General features: G+C 36.4%; 1 protein-coding gene across 1 annotated transcript in view; it reads right to left on the bottom strand.

Moving 5' to 3' along the window:
* CATSPERB (cation channel sperm associated auxiliary subunit beta) overlaps positions 1-20,240 on the bottom strand; it is a gene marked incomplete at its 3' end in the record, with an annotated part of 166,814 nt that overhangs the window by 54,398 nt on the left and 92,176 nt on the right. Inside the window, exons 12-15 of the mRNA XM_079912794.1 lie at positions 20,156-20,202; positions 19,597-19,749; positions 18,071-18,223; positions 9,706-9,850 (exon numbers count right to left, since the gene is read on the bottom strand). Coding sequence (XP_079768920.1) covers positions 9,706-9,850; positions 18,071-18,223; positions 19,597-19,749; positions 20,156-20,202 — 498 coding nt within the window. The remainder of the gene's footprint in view (positions 1-9,705; positions 9,851-18,070; positions 18,224-19,596; positions 19,750-20,155; positions 20,203-20,240) is intronic.

Here is a 20,240-nt window from a genome sequence, read left to right as displayed (position 1 = left end):
CCTTTATTGGAGTATAATTGCTTTCCAATGTGTTAGTTTCTGCTGTACCACAAAGTGAATCAGCTATATGTATACAAACATCCCCATATCCCCTCCCTTGTGAGCCTCCCTCCCACCCTCCCCATCCCACCTCTCTAGGTCATCACAAAGCATGGAGCTGATCTCCCTGTGCTATGCGGTAGCTTCCTATTAGGGGAAGGGGAAGCTGGGATGAAGTGAGAAAATAGCATTGACATATATACACTACCAAATGTAAAATGGATGGCTAGTAGGAGACTAGTAGTGAAGGTAGATCTTCCTTGCCTATTAAGTTATTGAATTTCAGCATTATTTTTTTCACAATTGGTAGTTTTATTATCTCATGAACACCTGAAAAAATGAACCTTAAAATGTATGAAAAATATAAACCTCTCTGAAGAAAACATTAAGAGTAAAGCTTCATGCTCATGAATTAGGCAATGGTTTCTTAGATAAGACAGCAAAATCACAAACAACAAAAGGAAAAAGAGATTGGACTTGGTTAAAATTTAAAACGTTTGTGCCACAAAAAAACACCATCAGGAATGTAAAAAATGCATAGAATGAGAGAAAATACATGCAAATCATATATCTCTTAAGGGACTTACATTCAGAATATATAAAGTACTTTTATAACTCACCAATAAAAAAACAATTAACTCAATTTTAAATTGGCAAAGGATTTGAATAAGTATTTCTCCAAAGAAGATATATTAGTGACCAATAGACACATGGAAAGATTCTTAATATCATTAGTCATTAGAGAAATGCAAATCAAAACCACGAGATACAATTTCCCATCCACTACAGTAACTAAAATTTTAAAAAGACAGATAATAATAAGTGTTGGTGAGGATGTAGAGAAATAATCCTCATACATTGCTGGTGGGAATGTAAAATGGTACAGCCATAGTTTGACAGTTCTTCAAAACATTAAACATAGAGTTACCATACGACCTAGCAATGAGAATCCTAAGTATATACCCAAAAGAACTGAGAGCATATGTCTACACAAAACTTGTACACAGATGTTCATAATAGTATTATTCATAATAGCCAAAACAGTGTAAAAAACATCAAATGTCCATCAACCCAAATATCCTGATGAATGGATAAACAAAATGTGCCAAATCCATATAATAAAATATTATTCATCCATAAAAAGGAATGAAGTACTGATATATGCTACAACATGGATGAAACTTGAAGACATATTAAATCAATAAGTCAGTCACAAAAGGACAAATACTGTATGATTCTACTTATATGGGGTATCTAGAGTGGTCAGATTCAGAGAGACAGAAAGTAGTTGCCTGGGGCTGGAGGGAAGAGAGAATGGAGAGTTATTGTTTAATGGCTATGGAGTTTAAGTTTAGAAAGATGGAAACATTCTGGAGGGAGATGGATGGTGATGATGGTTGCACAACAATGTGAATATACCTAATGCTACTGAGCCATACCCCTAAAAGAAATTAAAATGTTAAAATCTGTGTTGTGTATATTTTAACAAATAAATAAATTGGAGTAAACAAAACCACCAGCAGGAATCAACAACAACAACAAAAGAACCATATTATGCCAAAAGGTAGAAAAGTATGAGCTAAGGAAAGGAAGAGAAACTTCTGATGTAACAGGTCACACTACTCTATGTCTAACCCTTTAAAGCAATATAGAGAGAAGGAAGGTAAATCAACAAAATCCTGAGGACTCTCAGTAATATCCTCCTAAGGAGACAGAGGTTGACAGTGGATGAGATGGTTTCCAAAGGAAAAGCAAAGGGAAAAACCAGCCCTCTTAAGTGAAGTCAGGTTCACCACCTTCCAAGGTCCTTTACTGAGTTGAGGGAATGAATCAAGTGCTACCTAGATGAGGTGAAGCAAACAGTCTCAAGAATAATTTACCCACATTGCATCAGAGCAAACTGAAGATCTACCAGTGCTGTACACTTTAGTGATGAACCAGAGAAAAAGAGGAGGAGGAGGAAGAGAAGGAGGAGAAGATGTGAGGGAGGAAAGGGGTAAAGAAGAAGGTAGAATAGGGGAGGGAAGGGGAGAGGAAAAGGCAGAATAGGAAGGCACTGATAGCATATAAGAGATATAAAGAATCCAGTCGGACAAAGCATATCCCAAGATAAGGTAAAATTTCCTCTGTATTTTGCATCAAAAGACTTTAATGAATTAATAGATTCAACAAGACAAGATCTCAAAGCCTCAATAACTGAATGACAACATGAAAAGGCAGATCATAGAGATAGAGATAAATTGAGAGCCATGTCCCTTTATCATTCTAGGCTCCAAGACAGGTTAACAAAATTTAACTGTGTTGGAAGCAGGGAGGCATCTGTCAATAAGATCAATCAATATGAATTTTTCCTTTCAACTGTGCAAACTGAGAGGAGCTATGTAGGCTTGATCAATGACATCAATGACGCAATTTGACATCAATGACAAAATTACCAAACCAAGTAAATGGAGAGCCATATATCATTTACCCACCTCCACCTCTTACAAGCTGTGTGACTTTATTTTTTTTATTTTTATAAATTTATTTATTTATTTATTTATGGCTGCACTGGGTCTTCATTGCTGTACATGGGCTTTCTCTAGTTGCGGTGAGCGGGGGCTACTCTTCGTTGCAGTGCGCAGGCTTCTCACTGCGGTGGTTTCCTGTTGCGGAGCATGGGCTCTAGGCACATGGGCTTCAGTAGTTGTGGCTCGTGGGCTCTAGAGCGCAGCCTCAGTAGTTGTGGTACACAGGCTTCCTTGCTCCGTGGCATGTGGGATCTTCCCGGACCAGGGCTCGAACCCGTGTCCCCTGCATTGGCAAGCAGATTCTTAACCACTGCACCACCAGGGAAGCCCAAGCTGTGTGAGTTTAATCATATCAATTTAAACTGTAAAAGTAATTTAACATTACCTATTTCAACTTGGTTGTTGTGAATATTAAATGAGATGATATTTGTAACATGCTGAGTACAACTATAGTAGCTCAGTGAGTGGGAGCTATTATTATTTGTCTTTGGGAGGGTAAAAAAAATCACTGAAATTGTAAATGAGAATAAAGCATGATGTTTCAGAGTCCCCCTGCTTTAGGGTTGTTCATAGGATCCTATTTTTGTAGATCCTAAAAATCCATCATCACCACACACCCCCCCCACCAGAGGATTTTGGGAAGATGGGATGTACTAGAAATCTCTCTCCCCACTTGGACAACAATTGCACTGGAAGAATCTATCTGATGTAATAGTTTGGGAACTCTGGAGTCTATTGAAGGCTTGCAACTTCCAGAGGAAGATTCGGGTAGTAAATTGTGGTTAATTTCAGCCCTTAGCACAGTAGAAGCTACCCATCCTCCACCTCTAGCCTCAGGGCAGGCAGTCATGCATGTGTTCCTGGGGCTGTTGCACACAGCTTCCAGGAGCCAGTGTGGGCAAAAAGGACCTTGTTCTCCAAATATTGGGGATCTGTGTTCTGTTTGCTGATTGCAGCTTCTTATCACAGAGGTGCAGACAAAAAGGAGGGTGGCCATTCTTGTTGCACCTCTTTCAGTGTTGCAAGTCCACTCCCCACTGGCTGAAATGACTTCCAGGGAATTTAAAGGTCTGAGCCCTTCCCCCTTATCTACCCCATCATTTGTCTCTTTTTTTTCCCTTTTGGGAACCAGACATTAAAGACTAGGACATTTGAGGTATTATCAAAAAGACAAGAGGCAACAAGTGTTGGTGAAGATGTGGAGAAAAGAGAGCACTGTTGGTGGGAATGTAAATTGGTGCAGCCACTGTGGAAAACAGTGTGAAGACTCCACAAAAATCAAAAATAAAACTACCGTATGATTCAGTGATTCAACTTTTGGGTATATATCCACAGGAAATGAAATCACTATCTCAAAGAGATATCTGCATCCCCATTTTCAATGCAGCATTATTCAGAATAATCAAGACAGGAAAACAACCTAAGTGTTCACCAACAGATGAATGGATAAAGAAAATGTGGTATATATACACAATAGAATATTATTTGGCCATTAAAAAGAAGGAAACCCTGCCATTTGCAACAATGGATGAAACAGAAGGCATTATGCTAAGTGAAATAAGTCAAAGAAAGACAAATGCTGTATGACCTCACTTATATGTAGAATCTATTAAAAAGTCAAACTAATAGAAATTGAGAGCAGAATGGTGGTTGCCAGGAGTGTGGTGGCAGGGGAATGGGGAATGGGTAATTGGTAAAGGTGGTTGAAGGGGACAAATTTCCAATTATAAGATGAATAAGTTCTGAGGATGCAACATACAGTACAGTGACACAGTTAACAATACTATACATATATTTGAAAGTTGCTAGGAGGGTAAGTCTAAAAAGTTCTCATCACACAAAAAAATTATAACTATGTAAGATGACTGATGTGTTAACTAACCTTATTGTGATAATCGTTTTGCAATATATACATATATTAAATCGTTACACTGTACATCTTAAACTTACACAATATTATGTCAATTATATCTCAGTAAAGCTGGGGAGAAAGACTAGGACATTCAAAAGCAACTGCATACACAAGGAAAATTTAGAAACTGACCACATACACTTGGGGAAAGGTACAGGCTCAGGAAAGACCTAAGAAGGTCTTGAGTTTACATCTCAGGCTAATCCTTGGCACAGAGACAGCCCACAACAATAAAAAAACAAAAACATTAACAACAAAAAAGCAAACCCTGGGGAAGGGGGAGAATCTGACTTCCAGATCTACTATATTATTAGATTCAAATGTCCAGTATTCAACAAAAAAATCACAAGGCATACAAAAAAAACAGAGAATATAGCCCATTCAAAGGAAAAAATTAAATCAACAGAAATGTTCCATCTTAAAGATATTCAAAAAACTAAAGGAAGATGTGGAAAAAGTCAAGAAAATAATACATGAACAAAATGGAAATATCAATAAAGAGATAGAAAAACTAAAAGAACCAAAAAGAAATTCTACAGCTGAAAAAGCACAATAACTGAAATTAAAAATTTGCTAGAGGGGGGCTTCCCTGGTGGCGCAGTGGTTGAGAGTCCGCTTGCCAATGCAAGGGACACGGGTTCATGCCCTGGTCCGGGAAGATCCCACATGCCACGGAGCGGGTCTAGGCCTGTGAGCCATGGCCGCTGAGCCTGCGCATCCGGAGCCTGTGCTCTGCAACGTGAGAGGCCACAACAGTGAGAGGCCCGCGTACTGCAAAAAAAAAAAAAAATTTGCTAGAGGGATTGAAAGGTAGAAGAATCAGTTAATTTGAAAATAGGACAATGAAAATTAGCGAGTCTGAGGAACAGAAAGAAAAATCATTGAAGCAAAGTGAATAATGGTTTGTAAGTGTACTTGTGTTTTCTATATGATTTAAGAGACTAATACATTTAAAGAAAAAAATGATTAATGTAAAAGCTAGTATTACTTACTGTTAACTTGGGTTTGTAACTCCAAATCTCATTTTCTACATAATTTAGGAGACTTATGCATTTAAAAGAATTACTAATTTATGTTTGGAGGCACACAATGTATAAGGATGTAATTTTGTGACATCAACAGCTGAAACAACAGTAGTTGGAGACTTCAATACCCCACTCACAATTATGGACAGAACACCGGACAGAAGATAGGTAAGGACATCAAGTACTTAAACAGTGCAGTAAACCAACTGGATCTAATAGACATACACAGAACATTCCACCCAACAACAGTACATACACTTCTTAAGGGCATATGGAACAATTTCCAGGACAGACCATATGTTATACCACAAATTAAGTTTCAACAGACTTAAGAAGATAAATATCACACAAAGTATCTCCTCTGATCACAAGGAGATGAAGTTAAAAATTAATAACAAAGAAAACTGGAAATTCACAAAATTGTGGAAACTAAACAACACTCATTTGAACTAGCAACCTACCAAAGAAGAAATCACAAGGGAAATTGTAAAATACCTACAGACAAATGAAAATGAAAATACAATATACCAAAACTTATGGGATGAAGTGAAAGTGGTGCTAAGGGGGAGATTTATTACTCTAAATATTTACATTAAAAATAAGGAAGAGAGCTTCCCTGGTGGCGCAGTGGTTGAGAGTCCGCCTGCCAATGCAGGGGACACGGGTTCGTGCCCCGGTACGGGAGGATCCCACATGCCGTGGAGCGGCTGGGCCCGTGAGCCATGGCGGCTGAGCCTACGCGTCCGGAGCCTGTGCTCCGCAACGGGAGAGGCCACAACAGTGAGAGGAAGAAATGAGTGAAGGGAGCCAAAAAGTACAAACTTCCAACTATAAAATAAATAAGTCATGGAGATGTACAGGAATACCTAGGAGATACTGCAAGTTTGTTTCTAGGCCAACACAATAAAGCAAATGTTGCAATAAAGCAAGTCACATGGATTTTTTGGTTTCCCAGTGTATATAAAAGTTACGTTTACACTAGACTGTAGTCTATTAAGGGTGTAATAGTATTATGCCTTTAAAACAATGTATATACCTTAATTTAAAAATACTTTATCACTGAAAAATGCTAACCATCATCTGAAAATGGATGGTTGCTACAAACCTTCAGTTCGTTAAAAAAAAGCAATATTGCAAAGTGCAATAAAGCTAAGCACAATAAAATTACATATACCTGTAATGTACAGCATGGTTACTATAGTTAATAATACTGTATTACATATGTGAAAGTTGCTCAGAAAGTAGATCTTAAAGTTCTCATGACAAGAAAAAAAAATCTGTAACTATGTATGGTGATGGATGTTAACCAGACTTATTGTGGTAATCATTTTGCAATGTCTACAAATATAAAATCATTATGTTGTATACCTAAAACTAATATAACGTTATATGTCAATTATACCTCAATTAAAATTGTTAAAACAAAAACCAAGAAATTTCTCAAATCAACAATTTAACTTTAAAACTTAAGGAACTAGAAAAAGAAGAACAAAGTAAACCAAAAGCTAGCAAGGAAAAAGGAAATAAGAAAGATTAGAGCAGAGATAAATGGAATAGAGAGTCAAAAAACAAGACAGAAAATCAATAAAATCAAAAGTTGATTCTTTGAAAAGATCAATAAACCTTTACCTAGATGAACTGAGAAAAAAAGAAAGACGACTCAAATTACTAAAATCAGAAGTGAAAGTGAGAACATTACTGCTACTTCTACAGAAGTATAAAGGATTATAAGAGAGTATTATAAACAACTGTACACCAGCAAATTGAATAAGCTAAATAAAATGGAAAAATTCCTAGAAAAAAAACCCTACAAGACTAAGTAAATCATGAAGAAATAGAAAATCTGAATAGACCTAAAACTAGTAAGGAGATTGAATTAGTAATAAAAAATCTCTCAACAAAGAAAAGCCCTGGACCTGATGGCTTCACTGGTGAATTCAACAAAACATTTAAAGAAGAGCTAATACTGATCCTTCTCAAACTTTTCCAAAAAATTGAAAAGGAGGGAACATTTCCCAACTCATTCCATGAAGCCAGTGTTATCCTGATACCAAAGCCAAACAAAAACACTATCAAAACAGAAAACAGAAAACTGTAGACCAATATCCCTGATGAGTAATGATGCAAAAATCCTCAACAAAATACTAGCACACAGAATTCAGCAGCCCATTAAAAGGATTATTCATCATGACTAAGTAGGGTTTATTCCTGTAATGCAAGGAACATTGAATGCAAACAACATATGAAAACGGATTAATGTAGTATACCACATTAACAGAATGAAAGAAAAAAACCCACAACATCATCTTAACTGATACAAAAGAGCATTTGACAAAATTCAACATACTTTCATGATAAAACTTAACAGACTAGAAATAGAAAAAAACTATGGGAGGTGGTGAGTGGGATGAATTGGGAGGTTGGGATTGAGATATATACACTATTGATACTATGTATAAAATAGATAACTAATGAGAACCTACTGTATAGCACAGGGAACTCTACTCAGTGCTCTATGGTGACCTAAATGAGAAGGAAATCCAAAAAAGAGGGGATATATGTATATGTATAGCTGATTCACCTTGCTGTACAGTGTAAACTAATACAATATTGTAAAACAACTATACTCCAATAAAAATTATAAAAAAAGAAGAAAACTAACTAAACATAATGAAAACCATATATGAGAAACCCACAGTGAACATTATACTCAAGGGTGAAAGACTTAAAGCTTTTCCTCTAAGATCAGGAACAAGGCAAGGAAGCCCACTCTCACCACTTCTATTCAATATAGTACTGGAAGTTCTAGCCAGAGCCATTAGGCAAGAGAAAGAAGTTAAAAGCATCAGAATTGAAAAGGAAGTAGTAAAATCATCTCTGTTCACAGATGATGTGATCTTATATGTAGAAATCCCTAAAGTTTCTACAAAAAAAAAAAAGAAAGAAAGAAACCTTTTAGAACTAATAATGGAATTTAGCAAAATAGCAGGATATAAAATCATCACTCAATCAGTTGCATTTCTGTACACTAACATGAATAATTAGAAGACAAAATTAGGAAAACAATTCCATTTACAATAGCATCAAAAAACTACTTAAGAAATAACCAAATTAGTTAAGGGTAACCCACAGAATGGGAGAAAATATTTGCAAATCATATATCTGACAAGGGATTAATATGCAGAATAGATAGAAAACTCTTAAAACTCAACACTAAAAACAAGCAATCTGATTAACAAACAGGTAAAGGACTTGAAAAGACATTTCTCCAAAGAAGATTAAAAAATGGCCAATAAGGACATAAAAAGATGCTCACCATCACTAATAATTAGGGAAATGCAATCAAAACTATAATGAAAAACCACTTCACATCCATTAGGATGATTACGATCAAAAGACCAGAAAATAACAAGGGTTGGGAATGATGTGGAGAAACTGGAACTCTTTTGCACTGGGAGTCAGAATGTAAAATGGTACAGTGCTGTGTAAACAGTATTGCAGTTCCTCAAAAAATTAAATATAGAATTATCATATGATCCAGCGATCCCACTTCTGAGTATATACCCAAAAGAAATAAAAGCAGGTCTCAAAGATATATCTGTATAGCCATGTTCATAGCAACACTATTCACAATAGCTAAAACATGGAAGCAACCCAATTGTCCACTGATGTATGAAGGGACAAGCAAAATGTCATATATACCATACAACTGAATATTATTCAGCCTTAATGATGAAGAAAACTCTGACATATGCTATTACATAGATGATCCTTGAGGACATTATGCTAAGTGAAATAATCTAGTCACAAAAGGACAAACACTGTATGATTCCACTTATATGAGGTACCAAAGTAGTCAAAATCATAGAGACAGAAAGTAGAATGGCAGCTGTGAGAGGCTGTGGGGAAGAGGGAAGTGGGGATTTATTTTTTAAAGGGTATAGAGTTTAAAGATGAAAAGAGTTATGAAGATGGATGTTGGAGATACTTGCAGAATATCTGCATGTATTTAATACCACTGAACTATACACTTAAAAATGGTTAAGATGGTAAATTTTGTTATGTTTATTTTTATTACAGTAAAATTTTTTTTTAAATCCATCACCCCTAATAGGTCTGTGACCTTAGGATTAGTTCATTAATATGGCAGATTTTAAAATAAATCTTCTAATCCCTGGCTCACAGGTAGTGCTTATACCAATAAAAGTGAATTCCTCACCTGCCTTTGTCAAGTAAACCTTTCCACTTTGGGAAACAAAAGTAATAGCTGAAGTATAAAAACTATGATAAGTATTCTTTATGATATCATCATGAAAGTCAGCTATTAATTCAAAGGTGTTGCCGCCATCAATTGAAAGCCATACCTAAGGGAATAAAAAGATAATACCTCACTAAAGAGCTGCCATGTAACAGTCATCAGTTACCTAATCTTCCTACATAAGAAAAGTCATGCACCATGACCATACTCCCACATCCATCCCCCACACACAGACGTACAGACAGACTCCTTACCTACTTGGTCAACCGTCTATTTCCTTCCTAGAGTTTGTGCAAAAGTGTACATGGCAGTCTTCAGTTTTAAACAGTATGCATTGTGAATGTACCAAAGAACAAAGTTATTCCATCATCTCCCAACTGGTCCTCCTTGCTCATAAAAGGATGATGTGTTGGATGTATTTGGATATGGAGGAGAGTGCTTATCCATATTAAAATGAGACTTCTGTGCTGAATTCCTTTATTAGTTCTAATCAGGTTTTTTTGTTTTTGTTTTGTTTGTTTTGTAGAATCTTCAGAGTTTTCTACATACAAGATCATATCATCTGTGCATAGAGATAATTTTACTTCTTCCTTTTATATGCAGATACTTTTAAATTTCTTTTTCTTGTCTAATAGCTCTGGTTAGAACTTCCAGTACTATATTGAATACAAGTGTTGAGAGTGGGCTTCCTTGCCTTCTTCCTGATCTTAGAGGAAAAGCTTTAAGTCTTTCACCATTGAGCATAATGCTCACTGTGGGTTTCTCATATATGGTTTTCATTATGTTCAGGTAGTTTTCTTCTATTTCTAGTCTGTTAAGTATTTTTATCCTGAAAATATGTTGAATTTTGTCAAATGCTCTTTTGTATCAATTGAGATGATGCTGTGATTTTTTTTTCTTTCATTCTGTTAATGAGGTGTATTACATTGATCAGTTTCATATGTTGAACCATCTCTGTGTTCTAGGAACAAATCCCACATGGTCATGGTATGTATAATCCTTTTAATGTGCTGCTGAATTCAGTTTCCTAGTATTTTGTCGAGAATTTTTGCATCAGTGTTTTCTAGGGATTTGGTCTCTAGTTTTCCTTTCTTGTAGTATCCTTGTCTGGCTTTGGTATCAGAATAATGGTGGCATCATAGAATGACCTTGGAAGTGTTCCTTCCTCTTCATTTTTTTTGGTATGAGTTTGAGGAGGATTAGTGTTAATTCTTCTTTAAATATAATATTTGGAAGAACTCACCAATGAAGCCATCCCATCTTGGGCTTTTCTTTGTTGGGAGGTTTGATTACTGATTCAATCTCCTAACTAGTTATTGGTCTGTTCAGATTTCCATGCCTTCACAATTTAAGAATTAGTAGGTTGTATGTTTCTAGGAATTTACCCATTTCTTCTAGGTTATCCAGTTTGTTTGCATACAACTGTTCATAATATTCTCATATCCTCCTTATTTCTGTGACATCAATTGTAATGTCCCCTCTTTCAATTTTAGTTGTCTTCTTTTTCTTAGTTAATCTAGCTAAGGCTTGTCAATAAAGCAGCTCTTAATTTCATTGCTTTTTTTCCTATTGTTTTTCTATTCTCAATTACATTTATCTCTTTTCTAGTTTTTATTATTTCCTTCCATCTGCTAGCTTTGGTTTGGTGGGTCTTCTTTTTCTAGTTCCTTAAGTTGTAAAATTAGGTTGTTAATTTGAGATTTTTCTTTTTAATATGTGTTTATAGCTATAAACTTCCCTGTTAGTACTGCTGTTGTTGCATCCCATAAGTTTTTATTCACAGATTATTTTTTATTTTCTTACTGAAGTATAGTTGATTTACAATATCATGTTAGTTTCAGATGTACAGCACAGCGATTCAGATATATATATATATATATATATATATATATTCTTCAGATTCTCTTTCCTTATAGGTTATTAAAAAACACTGGGTATAGTTCCATGTGCTAGACAGTAAGTCCCTGTTTATCTGTTTTATATATAGTAGTGTATATGTGTTAATCCCAACCTCTTAATTTATCCCTCTCCCCACCCCCTTTTCCCCTTTGGTAACCATAATTTGTTTTCTATGTCTGTGAGTCTCTGTTTTTGAAATAAGTTCACTTGTATCCTTTTTTTTTCTTTTCAGATTCCACATGTAAGCGATATTATATGATAGTTATCTTTCTCTGTCTGATTTACTTCACCTAGTATGATAATCTCTAGGTCCATCCACGTTACTGCAAATGGCATTATTTCATTATTTTTTATGGCTGAGTAGTATTTTATTGTGTATATATACACCACATCTTCTTTATTCATTCATTTATCTGTTGATGGAAATTTAGCTTGCTTCCACACCTTAGCTATTGTAAATAGTGCTGCAATATGTCTTGTTTTCATTTTAACTTTCTCAAGGTATTTTATGATTTCCCTTATGACTACCTCTTTGACTCACTGGTTGTTTAAGAATGTGTTAATTTCCACATACTTGTGGATTTTCCAGTTTTCCTTCTATTGACTTCTAGTTTCATTCCACTGTGATTGGAAAATATACTTTGTATAATTTCAATCTTTTTAAGTGTGTTGAGACTTGTTTTGTGGCCTCACATATGATCTTTCCTAGAGGATGTTCTGTGTGTATTTGAGAAGAATTTATTCTGCAGTTGCTGGGTGCAGTATTCTGATTACATTGGTTAGGTGCAATTGGTCTACAGTGTTGTTTATGTCTTCTGTTTCCTTATTTATCTTCTGTCTGGTTGTTCTATCCATTATTGAAAGTGGAGTATGATGTCTCTTACGATTATGTTACTAACTATTTCTACCTTCATTCTTTCAAAGTTTGCTTCATATTTATATTCAAAGTTTGCTCTGATGTTTCATGCATAAATATTTATAATGGTTATATCTTCTTGGTGAACTGACCTTTTATTCTTATATAATGTCTTTGTCTCTTGCAATGATTTCTGACTTAAAGTCTATTTTGTATGATTACAAAACAGTATAGCCATCCCTGCTTTTTGGATGCCATTTGCATGAAATATTTTTTCAACCTTTTTGTTTTCAGCCTATGTTCTCAGATCTAAAGTGAGTCTCTTGTAGACAGAATATAATTGCATCCTTTTTTGCATTTTTTTTTTTAAATCAGTTCAGCTAATTTATGTCTTTTGATTGGGATATTTAGTCTATTTAAATGTAAAATAATTACTGACAGGGAAGGATTTACTATTACCATTTTGTTTATTGTTTCGTATGTCTTGTAGCTTTTTGTCCCTCCTTTCCTCTCTTACTATCTTGCTTTGTGTTTTTTTGTAGTGACATGCTTTGGTTTCCTTCTTGTGTTCTTGTGTATATATTCCACATATATATTTTTCTTTGTAGTTACCACTGCAATTACATAAAATATTACATTTTATTTTTTTGTTTTGTTTTGTTTCTGTTTTTGTTTGCGGTACGCGGGCCTCTCACTGTTGTGGCCTCTCCCGTTGTGGAGCACAGGCTCTGGACGCGCAGGCTCAGCGGCCATGGCTCACGGGCCCAGCTGCTTCATGGCATGTGGGATCTTCCCAGACCGGGGCACGAACCCGTGTCCCCTGCATTGGCAGGCAGACTCTCAACCACTGCGCCACCAGGGAAGCCCACATTCTATTTTTAATCTGATAACAACTTAACGTCAACTGCATACAAAATCACCTCCTATATAGCTCCACCCCCACACTTTACGTTACTGATGTCATAAATTACATGCTTTTATATTATATACTTGTTAACATATTTATAGTTTTTAAAATATTTTTCTCATGTAAATCCTATACAAGAATTAAAAGTGAACTTACGCACCAAAATAACATTAATACAAGTTACTGTATTTGTCCATGTTTTTATATTACTGCAAAACTTTTTATTTTCATGTGACTTCATGTTGCTATCTAGCATCCTTTAGTTTTGTCTTGAAGGACTCTTTTCAGCATTTTTTTTTGCAGAGCAAGTATAGTTGTAATGAACTCCTTCAGCTTTAGTTTACCTGGGAAAAATCTTAATTTCCCCTTCATTTTGGAATGACAGTTTACCAAATACAGTATTCTTTTTTTTTTTTTTTTTTTTGCAGTACATGGGCCTCTCACTGTTGTGGCCTCTCCCGTTGTGGAGCACAGGCTCTGGACACGCAGGCTCAGTGGCCATGGCTCACGGGCCCAGCCGCTCCGCGGCATGTGGGATCCTCCCAGACCGGGGCACGAACCTGTGCCCCTGCATCAGCAGGCGGACTCTCAACCACTGCGCCACCAGGGAAGCCCTACAGTATTCTTGATTGACAGTTTTTTGTGTTTTTTTTTCCCTTTCAGCACTTTGAATATATCATCCCACTCCCTCCTGGCTTGCACTGCTTCTGCTGAGAAATCCACTGATAATTTTATGAAAGTTCCCTTGTATGTGACAAAGTCACTTTTCTCTTGCTGCTTACAAGATCCTGTCTCTGACTTTTGACAGTTTGATTATAATGTGTCTCAGTGTTGGTCTCTTTGGACTTATTCTGATTGGAATTTCTTTAATGTGTATGTCCATTTTCCCCCTCAAATTTGAGAAGTGTTTGACCATTATTTCTTTAAATAAGCTCTGTGTCCCTTTCTCTCTCTCTCTTCACCTTCTGGGACTCCCATAATTGCATATGTAGGCCCATTTGATAGTATCTGTAAATTCCTGAGGTTCTCTTCACTTTTCTTCATTCTTTTTTCTTTTTGCTCCTCTGACTTGATGATTTCAAATAACCTCTCTTCAATTTGCTGATTCTTTCTTCTGCTTGATCTAGTCTGCTGTTAAACTTGTCTAGTGAGCTTTTCAGTTCAGTTATTGTATTTTTCAGTTCCGGAATTTCTGTTTGACCTTTTCAAATGATTTCTATCTCTTTGTGATATTCTCATTTTGTCCATGCATTATTTTCCTGATTTCACTTAGTTATCTGTGTTCTTGTCTGACTCATTGAGCACCTTTATGACAGTGGTTTTCAATTCTTTGTCAGGCATCTCATAGATCTGCATTTCTTTAAGGTCATTTTCTGGAGTTTTATTTTGTTCCTTTGATTGGATCATGTATGCCTGTTTCTTTGTATGCCTTCTGATGTTGCTGTTGTTGTTTTGAGACTTGGGCATCAGATAAAGCAACCACATTTCCAGTTTTTATGGACTGGCTTTATGCAGACCTTTACCAATCTGCCCAGTTAGAGATTCTAGGACCTCTGAAATCCTTTCTGAGGATGTGTCTTCTCTGGCTTGTTCTGTGCTTTTAGTTGTCTCAAATTCCCTAAACTGCTTATCCCTGCTTCTTCTCAGAAGCCCATAAGCTCTTGCCGCCGCTGGCATCTGCCTGCAGAACTGCAATTTTAACATGCTGTAGTGATCATATCTGTTTTCAGCAGTTTCCAAACAAGGCTGCCAGTTCCATCAGTGCTTTGAGTCAAGTGAGACAGATTCCAGTCTGTCAGGCAGCCCCTGGTCTGGCCAGAACACTGGATGCACTGTTAGCTCTTTTGTTTCTGTCCTGAGGGAGACTCCTCGGTGTGGGAAGTTTCCTTCAAGCTGTGCTGCACTAAGCCAAATAGGAGGAGAGGCATGGATATATGTGCAAAATGCTGCAAGTTTTTCTATCCCTTTTGCTGGAATCCCTTCTTGGTTTTAGCTTGGTTTGGGTGCTGTAGCTTCTCAACAGGCCTGTAGAGTTCTTGCAAAGGTATGCTGGTTTGTATATTGCTATCTTTGTGGTTCTGGGGGAAAGTGAGGGTCTGAAACTTCCTAGCCTGCCATCTTGTCAATATTACTCTCCCTTTTCAGCAGTTTCCAAACAATGCTGCATGTTGCATCAGTGTTCTGAGTTAGGCAAGACAGAAACCAGTCCCTTGAGCAGCCCCCAGACAAGCCAGAATGTTGGACACAAGGCCCACTCTTCTGTCTCTCTTCCAAGGGAGGATCCCTGGTGTGGGAGGTTTCTTCCTGGTTGTGCCATGCCAGATTGAATGGGGGCAGGACAGATGGGCAAACACTGCAAATTTTCCCACCCCTTTGTTAGAATCCTTTTTTGGTTTTATGTTGGTCTGGGTGCTGTAGCTTCTCAACTGGTCTCTAAAGTTCTTGTAAAGGTACTCTGATCTGTATATTGTTGCTAACTCAGTGTCTCTGTGGAAGAGCAATGGCCTGAAGCTTCTTAGTCTGCCATCTTGCTGATCCAGAATTCTTCTTTTTAATGAAGGTGAAGTTCTCTTTTTCTTTTATGGTTATTGTTTTTTTTTGGGTTTTTTTGCGGTACACAGTCCTCTCACTGCTGTGGCCTCTCCCATTGCGGAGCACAGGCTCCGGACACGCAGGCTCAGCGGCCATGGCTCACGGGCCCAGCCGCTCCGCGGCATGTGGGATCTTCCTGGACCAGGGCACGAACCCGTGTCCTCTGCATCGGCAGGCGGACTCTCAACCACTGTGCCACCAGGGAAGCCCTGTGGTTATTGTTTTTTTAGTCTTGTTTTAAAATGCTTTCCCACACTGAGTTCAGAAAGATATTCATTTCTTTCCCTCTAAAAGTTTTGATATTTAAATTAGTAATCTGTCAGAACTTGAGCTTGATGTATGTTGCAGTGTGGGGATATATTTCAACAGTTTCCATATGTATATGTATACCAAACTTCCCATCCCATTTTGAGCAGTCTCTTATTTCCCCCTGTGATGTCACTTTGGTCTCTATCAATATTCTAGATTTGCATGGGTCTACTTGTGGGCTATTTTATCCCATTGGTCAATTTGTGTATTCCTGGCCCAAAACTGCATTACCAAAATTATTACAACTTTTAAAATAGTGTTAATATCTGGTAATACAAGTCCCTCCTTCTTATTCTTCTTCAGAAGTGTCTTGGTTACTCTTGGTCTTTTGTTTTTCCATGTATAATTATTTTTTTTCTTTTTGCTTTACTTAAAAAAATTTTTAATTGAGGTATAATTGACATATACCATATATATTTTAGACTCAACTTAAACTCCACAACAAATCTTGGGATTTTGATTAGAGTTGTATTAGATCTACAGATTAATTTAAGGAAGAATTGGTATTATAAGTCAAGTTTTCTTGTCCACAAGCATGTTTATGTTCATTTCTTTATAAAGTTTTAAATGTCCTTCAGTGAAGTTTATAATTTTCTACATATAGGTCTTAGAAATCTTTTCTTAGATTAATTCTTAGGTACTTAGAGTTTTTGTTTGTGGATTTCTGTTTTGTTTTGCTTTGTTTCTGCTATTGTAAATAGTGTCTTAAAAATTGTGTTTTCAAATTTATTGTTGATCGTGTGCAGAAATGAAATCGACTTTACCTCCTGCCTAGTTTAACTTTAACTCCCATCTTGTTTTAGTAATTTGTATGTATCTTTTAGATTTTCTATATAGACAATCAGATTTTCTGCAAGTCAATAGATTTTGTTCGCTACTTTTTAAAATTCATGCCTTTGATTTCTTAAGTTTTTTCCTTTGTCTTATTGCATTCCCCTCTGTATGCTTTTTCACTTCTTAATAGTTTCTTGGTAGAACTCCAAGAAACTGTTGTATTGTGGTTAATACAACCCCCTGCCTTTTCCACAGTTGAATGTGGAAAAGAACATTTGATAATGCTGAACTGGTCACATATTGAATTCATGAGCACAAAGCTCAGGCAATCATACTGGATTACCTTACCCAGTTCATTCTCCCATCTTCCTAGGCAACTATTTTACTCTGTTCTCTCTTTCCTCAACCCCTCAACATTCCTCCTCCATCCTCACTAATAAACAATAACTTTGATTTTTGTTGAGAAAATAGAAGATAAATTCCCACAACTTCCATTACCATAGCTACCAACCTACCTACCAGCTTCTGAATCCGAAAACCCTTCCTTCCTCCCGTTACTCTAGAACAACTGTCTGTGCTCCTAAGGCCAATCTCTCCACTAGTTCATAGACCTCATCTCCTCTCACCTCTTTAGAAATGTCACTCCAGAAATTTCTTTCCTCTCTTTCCTGCATCGTCAGCTTTTCCTCTCTACCAAATAAGTCCCATAAGCACACAACGTAATTCCTCCTATCTTTAAAAAAACTCTTCTTTTGACCTTTCTTTCTTCAAACACTGCCACAATTCCCTGCTCCACTTTTCAGCAAAACTTTGCAAAATATTTGTTTGTATTCACTGTCACTAACTCCTCTCTTCTCATTCTCTCTTCATCAGGCTTTCCACCTCCCTGACCATCAGAGCAACCCTGTTCTTTACTTGATGTATAACCACTCAGCATAGAGCAAGTGAATGATCTACATCTATACTAGAGTGTGAAGTTTCATACACACCTGATTACCATAAGCATACAGAAAATGGCTTCGTGGGTGGAATGTCATTCCAACAGGAGAAGAGAATGATGAAGGAAAAAAGAAAATTGGAAATTTTTGTATTAATCTTGGTTTGTTGTTTTTTAGGATCCTCACAGAGACAGTGGTATTTTTCTAGAAATAGATAAACAAAGCAGGAGCAAATCATAAGAATTTTTCCACCAATAGTACTAGTCTATGTTACAATTTTTAGAGTTTCCTGTTACTTGGATTTGGATTAAGATAGCAACAAAACACTTAACACAGCATAGAACTGGAAGGATTAGCAACTATTGGTATCTCTTTACTCTGCTTCCCCCCACCATACATGTCTACTTTATAGATGTTGAACATGAAGTAAAGGAGATTAAATAATTTTCCCATTTATTATTTAATAATAATAATTTAATTAATAATAATTTAATTATTATTATTAAATAATAAATGTCATGGGGGGATTTATTGTAGAATCATTACTGAACTCAACAGACTCCAAGGCCCATGCTCATAACTATAATGTCAAACTACTTTTTAAAAGTGTGGATGCCTAGGCCACACTCCAATTCTGTCAGATCATGATTTTGAAGGGGATCAGCATATGCACCCCCAAGGCATGCCACTTTGGTATAAAGATTATTTTAAGCTGAAGATATTTGAGATTCAAGAGATGCAGACAAAATCCTTCCCTTATCTTGACGAAAAGCAGCAACTTCTGGGATAAAAGGCTGCCATTAATTCCTCTTCAGAGCAGATCTACTCCCAGAAGGCAGAATGTGAACAAAACCTACCCCAAATCCCTTCTCCAGGGGAGTTTCATGGCCCTGAAGGAGACGGAAAGACCACGCATACCTGTACAAACAAACATCACAAACTTCCTTACCTCCTGTTCGTTCTCCTGTAAACCATTATCTTTTCATTTGTTTTCCCTTAAGTACCTTTCTCACTCAACCCCTTAAACTATTAAGATGGCATATAACCTCCAAATTTTAACTACCTTTTGAATTATTCATCACTGACTTTCACTCCCATGTATGGGCCCTGCATGCATAAAGAAATTGTTTTCTTTTCTCCTGTTAATCTGTCTTTTGTCAGTTTAATTTGCAGGGCCCCTAAAACTGAACATAAGAGGGCAGAGGAAAATTATTTTCTTTCTCCCCTAAAATCATGAGGGTAGGGCTAGTTCCACTTTTTGTTCATTTAAACTAACCATTCTACAGACACTTAAATTTATATAGACCAAACTCAGCTTACATTCTCCTGAAGAATAAGCAAAGAAGCATTACTACACAAACAGCTCTGTATTTTCCATTTTCATCAAACTGAATGACAATAAGAGGCAAGACATCTATGAAGTATCAAACTATATTGTTAACCATAAATATTTCACTGTAGCCAATTTTATCACCTTCTATTGTCAAAGATAAAAAGAACTTGGAAATAAGTTTTGCAAAGGTAAGTTTTCACTATTGTGGTGTCAACAGCAATCACCTCTGGGCTATAAGGCCTACCTGGTTATGGAAGAGGTAGACTCCAGAACTTTGCTCTTGGTCAACAAGAAATGTTACCACAGTTGAAAGAATAGTTTTCATTCCTTTTGAAATGGGGGGTAAGCAAGGTAACCATTCAAGAAATGGTTCTTTACTATAAAAACAAGAGCTTGCCTACAAAAAGACAAAGGAAAAGTTAATGCCATTCTTGAACTAAAGAAGTCCTAATTAGTTCTTGCAGGCAAATAAACTAATGAACTACACTAATTGTGTTGTCATGACTGGCCACAAATAACAGTGATATATCTTTAATACCTGTGTTTCTCTTCTGGGGGATATGAGTCTAGAATACACTGTAAAGCATCCCTTTCTGGCATGGATTGTTTTTCTAGAACCACTGTGTGGGTCTAGATTTAACATAATTAGCTAATTACCATTAAATCTAAGTACAGGCGCCACTGGGAGCAAAGAGTGATTGTTAAGCTTTTGAGTCTAAAAATTGCCATTTTTTAGGTTAATAACAACCTATGAAATCATGCACCATAAAATTTCTTACTTTTTGAAATATTTAATACCATACCTCACTTAGGGTCCTGTTTCTCTCAAAGGTGATAGTAACATAATCAACTATAAAATATAAAGGTACAGAAATTATAAGTAGGATC

Source organism: Stenella coeruleoalba (assembly GCF_951394435.1).
Source record: "Stenella coeruleoalba genome assembly, chromosome: 2".
In the NCBI taxonomy this organism is placed as follows: Eukaryota; Metazoa; Chordata; class Mammalia; order Artiodactyla; family Delphinidae; genus Stenella; species Stenella coeruleoalba.
This window is presented reverse-complemented; position numbering and strand designations above follow the sequence as displayed.